This window comes from Xiphias gladius, chromosome 7 (assembly GCF_016859285.1).
Source record: "Xiphias gladius isolate SHS-SW01 ecotype Sanya breed wild chromosome 7, ASM1685928v1, whole genome shotgun sequence".
In the NCBI taxonomy this organism is placed as follows: domain Eukaryota; kingdom Metazoa; phylum Chordata; class Actinopteri; order Istiophoriformes; family Xiphiidae; genus Xiphias; species Xiphias gladius.
The window spans coordinates 24,785,049-24,797,870 of record NC_053406.1 but is presented as its reverse complement, the minus strand read 5'-3'; the positions used below and the strand labels follow the sequence as shown (position 1 = coordinate 24,797,870).

At 40.6% G+C, this 12,822-nt stretch overlaps 1 protein-coding gene across 1 annotated transcript; it reads right to left on the bottom strand.

The window, feature by feature from the left end:
- Nucleotides 1-138: 138 nt before the first annotated feature.
- Nucleotides 139-9,687, bottom strand: ppp5c (protein phosphatase 5, catalytic subunit). Its single transcript, XM_040131306.1, has 14 exons — nucleotides 9,606-9,687; nucleotides 8,913-9,038; nucleotides 6,307-6,548; nucleotides 5,380-5,527; nucleotides 5,082-5,203; nucleotides 4,927-4,992; nucleotides 4,565-4,663; nucleotides 4,299-4,404; nucleotides 3,895-4,037; nucleotides 2,478-2,565; nucleotides 2,325-2,365; nucleotides 2,005-2,183; nucleotides 1,805-1,886; nucleotides 139-1,313 (listed from the first exon to the last, which is right to left on the bottom strand). Exons 1-14 carry the CDS (start codon nucleotides 9,685-9,687, stop codon nucleotides 1,251-1,253), a joined length of 1,587 nt encoding a protein of 528 aa, XP_039987240.1. The 3' UTR covers nucleotides 139-1,250.
- Nucleotides 9,688-12,822: the final 3,135 nt, after the last annotated feature.

The following is a 12,822-nucleotide window of genomic DNA, read 5'->3' as shown; positions in this document are numbered from 1 at the left end:
GGGACGCTTCCCTTTCAGACGACCGTCCCCACAAGGCTGTCGAAACTGCGAAACACTGCGTTGCAAAATAAAAAATAATAATAATAACAAATCGCAGACAATAAAGAAATAAAGAAAGATACCATCTTGTTTCTAAAATCACAGGACTGTTTTTTTTTATTATTCAATAATTTTCTCCAAACATTACACGGAATCTTTAAATGATACAGTATATATACATACACATCAGTGTATTTCTTTATCTAAAAAGTCGAGGGCCATTGGACAATGCAGCTGTGCGTTTCAAGACAGGGTTGCATTTTGGACGTTTGTGTACTGAACACATCCACATAAGGGGGTAATAAGTCGCCGGTGACTGAGTGCCATCAGTGTTTGCCTTACACCAAAGCTAGTTTGGAGAGTAGACTGTGCGGGAGCTGCCGGGTGAGTGGCACAATAACGGTCAGGGATGAAAACATGGAGAGCAGCAGTATCTTCCTCGACGGGAAGCAGTGCAGCAGTGCAAAATAAATGTTACCAGCTACATGACTGAATCAGCTAAATACACCACTGTTGGCAAACAGCACCTTTAAGAGTGTACCCAGAGACAATCAACTCTTTTTTGAACGGGGGATCATATTTGTAATCATACTTTGTATTCCTGTAAAATTAAAAAAAAATTGACTGACATACTGTGGATGGTTTGAGAAACACTGATAGACATGCTGCACCTAACCCCGTTTACAATGCTCCAAACTGTGTACACAGGCCAACAGTACAACGCTAGGTTTCAGAATCACAAGACGCTCCTTGTAAAAACTGAACAATCATTTTCATCACAGATCTTTGGTACATACCAACTATTTGATCCCATCTGCTGAGTATATCAAATGTTTAAAAACCAAGCGGCTCCAAGGAGATTTGTCTGAAATTCTCAGAGTCGGTTTCTTTACCCAGTCATGGAACACATGATCGGGCACACGGACAATGGAAATGGGGGTTTTCCAGTTTTAAACTGATAACATGATAGGACGTGCCCAGTTCTGGACTGGGCTGGTCTGGTCTGGTCTGGTCTGGTCTAAGCGATCTCTTCCCATCTGAACTACACCACGTCTTTTCTGCATACAACTAGCGGAAGTTTGTCAGTGAGAGGGATCCCTTAGGCTAAGCATGAATGGGAGCATGTCCGAGCACTGGGAAGGAGTGAGGTGGCTGGGATGGTTCGGGTCAGATGGGAGGTCATCAGTGTCACAGACAGATTAGCGTGGCCTCTACATCATCCCCAACTGCATTAGGGTGTTGGCATATGCCATGGGCTTGACATTCGGGTGAGGCTGTAAAGGACAACGAGAGGAACAAAACATTAGATCACATTGCAACATGTTGTTTTTTTTTTCAAAGATTTACTTGCTGGGCTGCCAAATTAGTAATTGTTAGCCTGTGTTTTTAGTAATTATTTTAGTTGTTTTTGTCTTCAACCCAGGTTTACTTAACTGCTTATCCGAAATAGCATCATTAAAAAAAAAAAAATCGAAATTTCAGTTATTAACTCATTATTAACTTTCCGACTCATTTTACTTCTAAATTAGCAGTTTAGACAATTTCGTAAAATTTTCCCGTACAATGAAGCTATTGAGTAAATTATTACCCACAACCAATGGGCATGATGACAAAAAAAAATGATGAAAACAGGACCCATCTTAGTATAAAAAGAGTCTTAAAATCAGAAAGCCTGATTCCAAAAAATGTGGTTAACAATTATTAATGACAGCATTTCCCAAATCCATTATAATGAAGATTACACTTTAGAGTACAGGATACTGACCACAGCAGTGAACTGGTGAAATTCTGGCTTGAAGTCTGATGCCCTGAGGTGGATATACGCTCCTTTGTTTCCCATCTGATCACTGGGGGAAGGCAGAATCGAACACACAACAGTTAAAGTGAATAGCTACAGTAGCAGCTGACTCAATTTTAAAATTTTAAAATGTTCACAACTTGAAGTTAGCCGGCACGACTACGTACCAGTAGTTGGGTGCTGAGAACACGGTGATGCACTTCCCTGAGTGAGTGACCTCGTAGCCCTCAGCTTTGACCTCATGACTACGCACGATGAATTCCAGCTTGTTCTGTTCCAGGAAGCGCTCTGTCACATCTGGCCCGAACTGACAACTCACTCCTCGCTTGCTGATCGACCGGCCATTCTGCATGAGGGAGAGAGAGAGAGTGAAGTGGTCAAAGTAATTCTTCATCCAAGATAGGGGTGGACTGAACGTTGCGCTGACAAACTATTGGATACTCTGATCAAACTGGCAAAATGAGGTATATGGTGAGTGGGAACTGACCTGAGGCTGTGGATCTGACCAGAGGAGGTCACACATGGGACCTGTGAAAAAGTGGAGGACGGTGTTGAAATGTACCCGGTTTTCTTTCTTTCTAGAGATTAGTTCTCAGAGCCCGTTTTATACGGATGGTGCGTTCGGAGTCTTGAGTCCTACCTGAGTCTGGAGGCTGTCTGTTCCTGTCAATCTTCCTGAGGTCCTCCAATGTGACGCCATCTTCACTGAACAGCCCCCCATGCATAACCTGAGATGGAGAATCTTATTAGGACTGTGCGCGCAACAGTACGAAACATCAAACCACTGCAGCTTGCAAAAATCATTAATAACAACAGCAGTCGAAAAGATTCAGGTAAATTAGGACTGTTTGTCCATCATACAAAAAGTAACACACACACACTGTCTTCAGTAACAGTCATGATATTTAAAGATATTTAAAATATCCATCACAAGTTGTATTGCCTGGTTAAGGTCTCTTGAAGGAAGCATACGCTCAAACACACTGATCGAAAATGAAAACGGCTTGTGCAAGTCTACTATTTCCATCTGCTTTTGCTTTCCCTATAAAGCATTTGTCCTGACAAACAGGCGTGCAAAGATAATACTTGTTAGTCTAGTATCTTAACTAAACCAAATGCCTTTTCAGGTAAAAGGAGTAAACCTGAGGTTCTACTCTATTCCAAAATCCTTTCTGAAAAATAACACTAGCCCAAGTAGCTACAGATTTTTGGTATCAATCAGAGACTGGGGCCAGGTCCTGTTCTCCAAATCTGGTCTAACTGATTCAGGCTAACACGCTGTTATAATGCTAAAATAAACTTGTTTATTCTCATCCAGCTAATTAGGGTCTTTGAAAGCAGTTTGAGGTTGGATTAGTCAATCCTGGATTAAGTAATCTTGTGGTCGACAAATGTTTACACTGCTTCCACATTTTCATCGCTGTCAAATTAGCTTTAATTGCATTACATCTTTTCAGCAAAGTGACTTCTGCACTTAATCCTAAAATAAGTTTTGGTTTTGAGAAGCTGAATTCCCATTTTAATGTCAAATTAAATGCCACACGTTCGTAGATGAGCTATGTCTTTTTGATCAAAGTCTCTCAATATCCAGATTAATTTACTCAATGAACAAGCTTTTATTTTGTTTTATATTTTATCACGTGTAAGTCTAGGTAATTAAATTGTGATATTTACAGCAACAGATCACATTGACTTGACTCAATAACCTGCACACTCATCTAATATAACTGTATCAACAACCTTTCATTGTACATCTAAGAAAGCTGTTTGTGCCTGAAAATTAGTTCACATACAGGATTCACCCTAAAACTCTTATTCATAATCCAGCCAATGGTCAATAAACCGCACTTTTGCAGGTTTGGATTTAAGAACTTGTTGCTATGACAACAGACAAATTTTAAGCCAGCTTTGAAGAACCACGTACAGAAATACAGACTGTCAAAACTTGTCTAGATAACTCAAGTTATCCACATACAAAGAGCTGGGCGCTACTGAACAACAAAAAAATTAGTTTCACGGCCCTGGAACTGCTCTCAGTTCGCATTGCCATTGCTTACCAGTACTTTGTTGTTGATACACTGAGCAAGAGGCAGCCACTGGAAGACCTCGCTGAACAGCTGGAACATCTGGGCTGTGTACTTGGCTTTGACCTCCCCTTCAAATCCATACATCTGGTTCATATTGTCTGTCTCGTGGTTACCTGAAGTATAAGATTTGTTATCGCATAATCCTGTTTAAACAACTTTATAAGTTAACACAAAGTCTGTAACAGCAGAAACCAAATGACATGTGAACATAAAAACGTCTAAAAAAAAATCAATTTCAGTATTGTGCTTTGAACTTTATCACAACACACGTGTAATTAAGCGGGACATATTAGTATGAAATGTACAGCACATATCTGCAGATACTACAAATGTATCCACAGACTTATACACAGGCCCACGGTGAGCGTTCTCACCCCTAAGCAAGTGGAAGTTGTTGGGGTAGAGCAGCTTGAAGCCAAAGAGGGTAAGAATGACCTCGACAGAGAAAGAGCCGCGATCCACAAAGTCACCATTGAACAGCTGAATTCTGTGGTTAAGCACGTTGATGCACAAGTTCTGGATTGGAGGCTTTGGGCTGTTGTTGTCATTTTAGACAAAGAATAGTACAAACAAGTTGGATAACTACGTTTCATACAAATTTAAAACCTGACGTGTGACTGTTAGCAAAAAGAAAGGATACATAAGGGTTGGTCTCTGAGGGTAAGCCGTTCAACTCGAAGATGTTGAGGAGATCGTAGTATTGGCCATGGGTGTCACCACAAATAGTTATCTGTTCTTTCTGTGGCAAAGAGAAACAGAAAACCTTAAATTAAGTCCAAACAAAATATGATAACTGAGAAATAACTTCTTGGTTTTGCAGGGTAGCAGGAATATTGTGTTTTATTTACTGTTGTGCTGTGACTGTCCCCTATAGTCCTATTACAGGCTGGTCATAAAGATGGCAATCAATGAAATAAATCATATTCTACTGCTGCTCTCTAAGTTGATGAACTAATGTAAACTTTAAGTCATTTCACCAGTGGTTACGTGCAAAATCCTCACCTCTTTTAATGTGATTTCAACAAGACTTGGTAGTTTCGATAGTAAATCTTTTACTTGCACCAAAATCTGAAAGAGTACAAAAAAGTTTAATTACAGGTAGAGGTAAGTTTCCCCTCAATGAGTGTACAGTATTTCATATGAACAAACATGTTTACCTGATAAGCACACTTTCTGTGCAGTTTCTTCTGCTCCTTGAACCAATCCATCATCTCCTTCATGAACTTCAATGTGACCTTCCCATCTTCAAGCTTGGGGCCCACGTAGTCATCCTCAATCGCTGCAATACAAGATCATCTTAATTTCAGATGACAAATCAAGAAGTACAGTGAAGCATCAAATGGTTCACACCAGTGCATTTCATTATCCTTACTTCCTGTTTTAAATGCGACATTATGTTTATGATTACAGATCATATATTTTTACATATTTGTCTAATAATAAAAGGAAACTTACTCATGTTCTCAATGTCCAGAGAGTCAACAACAGATTTTTTTGTCTCATCGCTGGCAATGGCTCTCTCAAAAGCCTTCTGTTTCACAATCTTGTTACATTCCTGATACTTCATCCGTGCATCCTTGTCATTTGGTCGAACCCTTACTACCTATCATCAGAGATAAGACATAAATTGAACACAGTGGTTAGTCATAAATGGGTGTTATGGCGGACATAAGGACGTTCACTCAGTGAGGCTGCAGAGAACCAAAAGTAAATGGTAATAAAAGTTTATCAAGGATCTAATTTCTTAATTATGCAAACAGTTTCTTCTGGATGAAAAATAATTTGCTCTGTGAGGTACTGTAAACGTACAACATTTAAACTACTCACAGTCACACACTGTTCTTCCCTCTACATGTCAGGATGTATGGGCAATCTACATGGCATTTATAGTTTCAGTAAGAATCTATAAATACATATAAATCTAGCTCCAACCTCTCACAGCTTCATAAGGATTAACTCTCATTTTCTGTTGTCATGGTGCTTGGTCTAGTTTGTGCAATAAATTGCTATGACTGTGGCTGAGCTTTAGAGGCCTTGTTGTCAGAGCCCTGGTATATTTACACTGCTTGTTATGAGAACAGCATGAACAACAATAGACACCAAATTAGCTGCGGTATGGGTGCCTTTACACTGGATCTAATTGGCATCATGACTGGATTAAAGGATAATCCCTATTTTGGGCTGTTAACGAAACATGAAAAGCCTAACTCATGGTGACAGTTCAACAGATGGACTTGGAGAGCTGTTTCTTTTGAGAAAAATCATGGAAAAAACATTTAATTATACTGTGCACATTGCTCGTGTCCTGTAAGTTGTCAGTTCAGACTGCATGGCAGCCGAAAGTGCGCTGCTACTAAAAGCCAAAGATGCTCCCTTTCTTACCGTCTCGTAGTCCTTAAGTGCAGCCTTAAACTTGCCGAGTGCCATGTTGGAGGTGGCACGGCGGTAATATCCCTTAATGTAGTTTTTGTCTATCTCCAGGGCCTTCGTAGCATCTGCCAGGGCATAGCCATAGCATTCCGTGCGTAGGTACGCCAGGCTTCGGTTGCTGTAGTAGATGGCGTTGGATGGATTGAGGTCCACGGCCTCTGAGTAGTACTTGATAGCATTTTCATAATCTTTCTCTGAAAAACAAATGTCACATTTTCACTGGACAAACACTGGGTTTGTGGTTCTTTAAAGTTCCTATAAAAATGTCAAACACACTGCAGGCAGCACAGGTTTATTATTTATTTCCTAATGGGGCGATACTAGAGCAAAAAAAAAAAAAAATTAGAGCTGACACAATTAGTCAATTGATTGGTCGATCGACAGATAATTAATACACCAAAATTCTGCCTATCATTAACTGTTAGTCATCTTTCAAGTAAAAGTACCAAAAAAATTCCTGGTAACATCTTCTTAAAAAGATCTGCTTTCTTTTTTCTATTTTCATTATTAAAATACAATTGGATTTTTGACATTGAGACAAAAAGAGCTAAATGAAGAGTTCACTTTGGGCTCAGGTAACCTGTGTCTGTCATGCTATGTTTGAGATTTTATGTACATGACATTTATTTTATTAATCCAAAGGATTTTTATACACTGAAAGACAATAATGAAGAAGCCTTACCCGCACCTCTAATTAAAATAAACAGCATCAACAATATGCTTAATATATATTTAATCTATAGTATGGGTGGGTGATGTGGCCTCTGAGAAGGGTTATTACTAATTCAGACATTGTTCATTTCACTCTGCTAGGACCGTCAGTTCAGTTCAGTCCATTTCCAGTTATTTCACAATGTTACAATAATCAAAATCACAGGTGACATTTGGGCTCAAGTTACCATATCAATAGTTTTGATACACAGTATTTCAGGTCCAGGCCAAACACACTAACATCAGTGCATGGACAATTGCACTGCTCACTTTGCTCCGGGGAAAAGGAAAAGTTATGAGACACGATGAAAATCATCCTTTAATCCCATTAGTGAGGATGCTCTGAGGAGGTAGCCGCTGCTAACCCAGTGCACTTGTGCTAAACAGCCTTACAGTCTGTTCCGTATGAGCTGGTGCATGTGATGGAAAAACTGCAGTGGCTTAGTAGCCAATAACCCTGCCATGATACATGCTATTCTTATTCCTAAATAACCATGGAGGACAAGGCGACGGCAAATTTAATTGCTGAATACAACATTTGCTGTTGTTGACAAAACACAGAATGTAATCTCGGACATTTTCTGGATTAAGAGGCCATTCGTAAATTCAGTATATAGCTAATATGATAATGCAGTTATCCCAGTGACGCTTTAATGTTTGAAATGAATGTGCAATGCTTGTCGCTACCCAGATGAGTGTACTTCACTATAGTTGATGATCTAATTTTGTTACAATGATCTGAATCGATATAGTTACAATAACTTTCCTTTACCAGTAGACAACAAAGTAAATCAGGGTTTTCAAGTTTATGTAATATTTGCCAATGAGAGAGCAACACGTAACTGGCACTGGCATTTTTTTTATTTTTTTTTTTGATTAACATGATAATCTCACAAAAAATACATATATATAAATGATATATTGGGATAGGTGATGGCACATTCAAACTGCATTTGCTCGTCGAGATTCCGAGTAGACATCTAACCCCGTGCTGTTGAAGAACTAATGCAGTACACCTCAGACAGAAGGCAATACTCCTGCCCATCCTACCCGAGACAGACAGTCTTTCCGTTACATCTGCTCTGACTCATCACGGTGTCAGCCCCCCGGCAATGCTCGGGCCTCTAGAAAACCCAAAAAAACTTCAGCCCCTGCGGGAAGGCATCTCAAAAGAGGTGCACTCTGTCACACAACACTGGTAAAGGTCCCCGACATTTTTTTTTTTTTTGCATTAGAACCGGCGGCTGAAATGCACTTAAGTCACTTCTCAGTCTAGCCAAACAATTTCTTTGACCTAGATGGGCTGTTACCATTTAGTTACCTCTGTACCAAATTAACTACGGCGTAGTCAGAACGGTCACTTCTAAGTTAAAACAACATTGGGGGGGAGAAAAAGACTATAGAAAACGCAATACACCACTGAACACTTAAGTGTCTTGCTGCTGCTGCTGCTGCTGCTGCTCACACGCGTCGCTGGCTGACAGAAATTTCTAGTTTCTGTGCCTGAACCTCACGGAAAACTCTACAATTACCTGATACCACGACTGAATAAGATCAAAGGGGTCATTTCTGAACACGCCAGAGAAGGCAACGAATCTCAGCGAGTGCACAAATACGAGGCGTGGGTTAACATCGATGCTTTAGCCTTAGCCGAACCAGCTAATCCAATGAATGGGGTTTACAGCTAGCGTGCTTTCTTGGCGATGCTAGCTTAGCTTAACATTAGCGACCGGGTCCGGTTGGAGCGTGTTGCAACACAATCATGCCTCCCTGTAATTAGTGGTCACATCTTTATGCGTTACAAACCGCTGACAGAAACCACCGACTTGACAGCTCTGCCAAATTACCTTTAAAGTACTTATTCGCCTTCTCCTTCAGTAGCTCTGCATCATTACCTCCCTCCGCCATCTTCTTCTCACTGCCGTTTTCAGATACGTGCGCCATTGACTGGACGGTCGCAAAGGTCGCAAAGTCTTTATTTTTTTTAAATTAATTTTAAAGGATAAAAATGTTGCTGTTTAAATATATGGAACACAGAAGGGGGAAAAAAAAACCCTTTCAGCCCTAAGAAAGGTGTAATTAAATGTAACTGTTTGAGCGGTAAATGTTGTTAAAATGTTAATTACCTGAAAAATACAACGTTTACAAAAACTCAAATAGCAATAAAAGAAAAAAAAAAGAAGAATCTAGTTGAGTCTTTCTTAATTAATAAGCCTGATGGTAAACTATAATAATAATAATAATAACCATGATAAACTACAGCCTTCTGTTGTTGATGCATAAGTTCCCCTTGTGTTGAGATTTCTGTGCCTTACATAAAAACTGTATGTTTTTGAGGAGGGGTTTCTGTTTGTCCTTGTGCCAATTATCCCTTTCTCCGGAGTCCCGTTGGGTCGGATTAAAAGTGTGTATGTGAGAGACACTGACGGTGTCACTCAAAACTAAAAATAGAAAATACCCATTCGGAATATATTTCCATTTGGGTTCCCTTAGTTTATTCCCCAGCAGGGGTCAGTGCAGACCTTCGCTGAGATACCCACCAGCTTCTCGTGAAATTGTGCAGCACAACCTGTTGGGTTCGTAGGCAAGAATAAGGCTGGTGATGTAGGGAGCCACGTTCATGTTGGGCTAACCAGAAAAAATGTTCAAATGCTAGGTAATGAGTTACAGTTGAATCATTCGTTAAAGATTAGTTAAATGATCCGTGTCAAAGCTGAAGTTCCCTGGCTTGTCTGGAGTTATGGATTCAATTTTTAGAAATAGCCTGTCCCCAATCCCTTCCTTTCTGACCGAACAGCAATAAGTTTCCAGCTAATCAAAGTGTAGGCTCGTGTAACAGAAAAGTACAGCCCCAGTCATGAAGCCTTTTGGGCTTCTTCCAGATGCCTCCAGGCCTGAGGATGTTGCAGTGGAAGTTTCCTGCCATCTGAGCACAGAAAATGTCAGCCTGACCTCAGATACGGCAGTGAAGGGGACAAATATGGCACAGGTGCACATCTCCGCAGCTTCACTGACTCACACATGGCATCTGACGCAGCCCAGGCTCACATAAGTGGTTGGCGAGCACATCACGCAACCTCAAGTGAAAACACATCCAAGCTGAAAACACCTTTCCTTTTCCGGAGGCTTAACGCTGCCCGCGGTCAAAAAGTGCTGGGGGACAGCGAAGTCGGGAGACAGACATCTGTCTTGTGTACCAGAAAGGAAAAGTCGACCCTTTGAGAAATTGGTTTTGCGGTTTGATGTGTTTGTGTTTCAGATGGTTAGGGTTAGAAGTTCAACCGAAAAGCAGACCTTAAGAGAAGCATGTGACGCGGAGGATACAGCCCAGTCCAGTCTGCCGCCCTGACTCACAACCGACATCCCGCAGTGAAGAGTAAGAGCCCAAAGAGTCGGGTGACTCACTGTGACCCCTTTTGATCACTTACTAACCCAAGAGCGTGAGTTCACTTTCTCTTAGCAAGATTACCTATGACTCGCCTCTTTGTCTGAGCCATAACACGTCTAGTTCTGTGATGGTTTTACTAGTAGCACTTTAGGGAGGGGAAAAAAACATTTTTAGAAAAACACGATGAGATTGACTGAGAACGAGCTGACGTTACAGCCACAGCCCCACATGAGAGTAAACGCAGACAGTGAGTGGGAGAGACAGTGTAGGAGGGAGGGAGGTAGAGAAAATCTGGCTCGCTAGGAGGACGGAGGAGGGAAATTGCCGTCCTCTTGGGTGTACGATGCATGAGCGTGGGCTTCGGAGGGGTCCTGAGAAAGTTAAAACAAACACAAATGGCGGAGCACAGAGATATACGAGCAACCAGAGAAAGAGACAGATGAAGGTCAGGGAGAATGTGAGTGACATTCCAGGGCTTCAAGCCAGTGAATGATGAGGCCTCAGAGAGAGTGGAGTATATGTTACATAGGCCTGATCTAGACCTTCGTCCTATTTATTATTCTGTAGCATGTACGACCATTGAAAGTGTTTTGAACACCCCCTCTTATTCTTTAACCGTCATGTCAGACTCTGCCAGTATTTTGTAGAGGCCGAAATGGCAACAGAGTCTTGTTTCTCCTCCTCTGCTCCACTCCGTCCAAATAATTCACTAATGAGAGCTTGACTTCAGGGGGCCTGTGGGGGGGGTCGCACTTATTTGAACCATATGTTTTTCTAGTGGGCAGGGCAAAGGACTTCAAGCAAAATTAAAGTTAAATTGAGAAAAAAAAACTCATCCTCTTGATCTCCACCCTTCCTCCTTTTTCTTATTGCCCTCTATCTCGCTTGTGCTTGGTTTAGATATTTGGTTCAACTATAAGCTGGCATTTTCTTTGCTGATAGTCTCTTGAGTCATCTACAAATTTGCACGGGTCGCTCACATCATAGGGCAGCATTACAAAGCCAGTGTGTAAATCAGCATCCTGAAATGAGACATCGCATGTTCACCAGAGTTATTTGTGTTACAGGGGAGTGAGGGGTTGGAAATTTCCTGTAAGTGGAAAAAGAAACGCGATGCATACCTGCCTGAAAAGTCTGCTGCTGGCTTTACCTTTCAACATTAAAACCTCTTCTGTTCTCTCCTGCGTTTCTTTGAATTGTAACCAGGGTGGTTAGGGTTGGGGACGCGATGAGGGTATAGAAAGCAAAAGTGTTTATATTTTGTCGAGCGTCTGTTTACATTTCTTGTAGGGCTGTTTTAAGTTTAAAGTAATTTTGCTACCTTCAGGGCTTGCAATGAAAACAGCTGCAGTGAAAGTCCTGGCGAGCAGATATGAGTTTATAAGAATCTGAATCCAGATACACAGAATATTTATTTTTTGCTATGTTTGTTTCTTAAAATTCTTCTTTAACCTTTCCATTTAAATGCACATTTCAGACAACTATGAAGTTATTCTGTACAGTTTCAGTTGAAAGGTGGTGACCAATGCTCTTTACTTAAAGTTATCTTAGTATAACAAGGCAATCCTAAGTAACAGTTCAGTTATTTTCCACTCTTGATTATAATGACAAAATACGAGTTTTGCTGGTATTTATCCATAGTCTGATAAAAACAATGACTTTTGCAGGGGGACTGTTGCTGTTGACATGCTGATATTTTGTTTCTGCTGTAAAAACAAGAAAAAGTGATACTTCTTTCCACAAAGAAAAACTCGGTTGCTTGCTCCTTTCACGTAAACTCTTTTTGGAATTGAAAATAGAACCGATCGAACCAAAGGGAACTTTTAAATTGAGTGTCTCAAATTATTGTCCCATCCCTCATCATTTATACGAGTTTTGATTTCAGCGCCGTAACTTTGATAACAAAAAGCAGTGTTCGGTGTGTGTGTGTGTATATATATATATATATATATATATATATAGTAGAGCTATGCACTGGCATGTGGCTGATTTTAAGAAAAGTTTCCAATCAAACAGGTCGTTGTGACTCATGAACTAATACAATAAGGATAGCTGCATCAACCACCGAAACCTCAGCTCCATACGTGAGTGTAAGCCCACACACGGCCTGAACGGAATCAGCTCTTGACGGTGGAAATGTGAGGCAGACTATGGGAGGTTTTTTGGGTTTTTTTTTTTTTTTTTAAGGCACATACCCAGCAGCCCCCTCCTGAGCGACTGGCACCACAGCCTTGTTAAAGGAAATTTAGAAAATGACCGACTAAACAGATAATTAGAATAAATAAAAACTAATTGCTATGGGAAGTGAAAGCAGGCCAGATTCCTTAAAAATTAGATTAGGATGAAAAACCAGCATTTGGCACAAGTCT

What these genes read in the sequence shown, in the direction of transcription:
- ppp5c (XM_040131306.1), bottom strand. Translation starts at nt 9,687, where the DNA reads ATGAACGTGGCTCCCTACATCACCAGCCTTATTCTTGCCTACGAACCC. An exon ending in TTGAAATCACATTAAAAGAG is followed by an intron (nt 4,664 to 4,926) that starts GTGAGGATTTTG and finishes TCTTTGCCACAG; the next exon opens with AAAGAACAGATAACTATTTG. An exon ending in GTATCAACAACAAAGTACTG is followed by an intron (nt 2,566 to 3,894) that starts GTAAGCAATGGC and finishes TCTCCATCTCAG; the next exon opens with GTTATGCATGGGGGGCTGTT.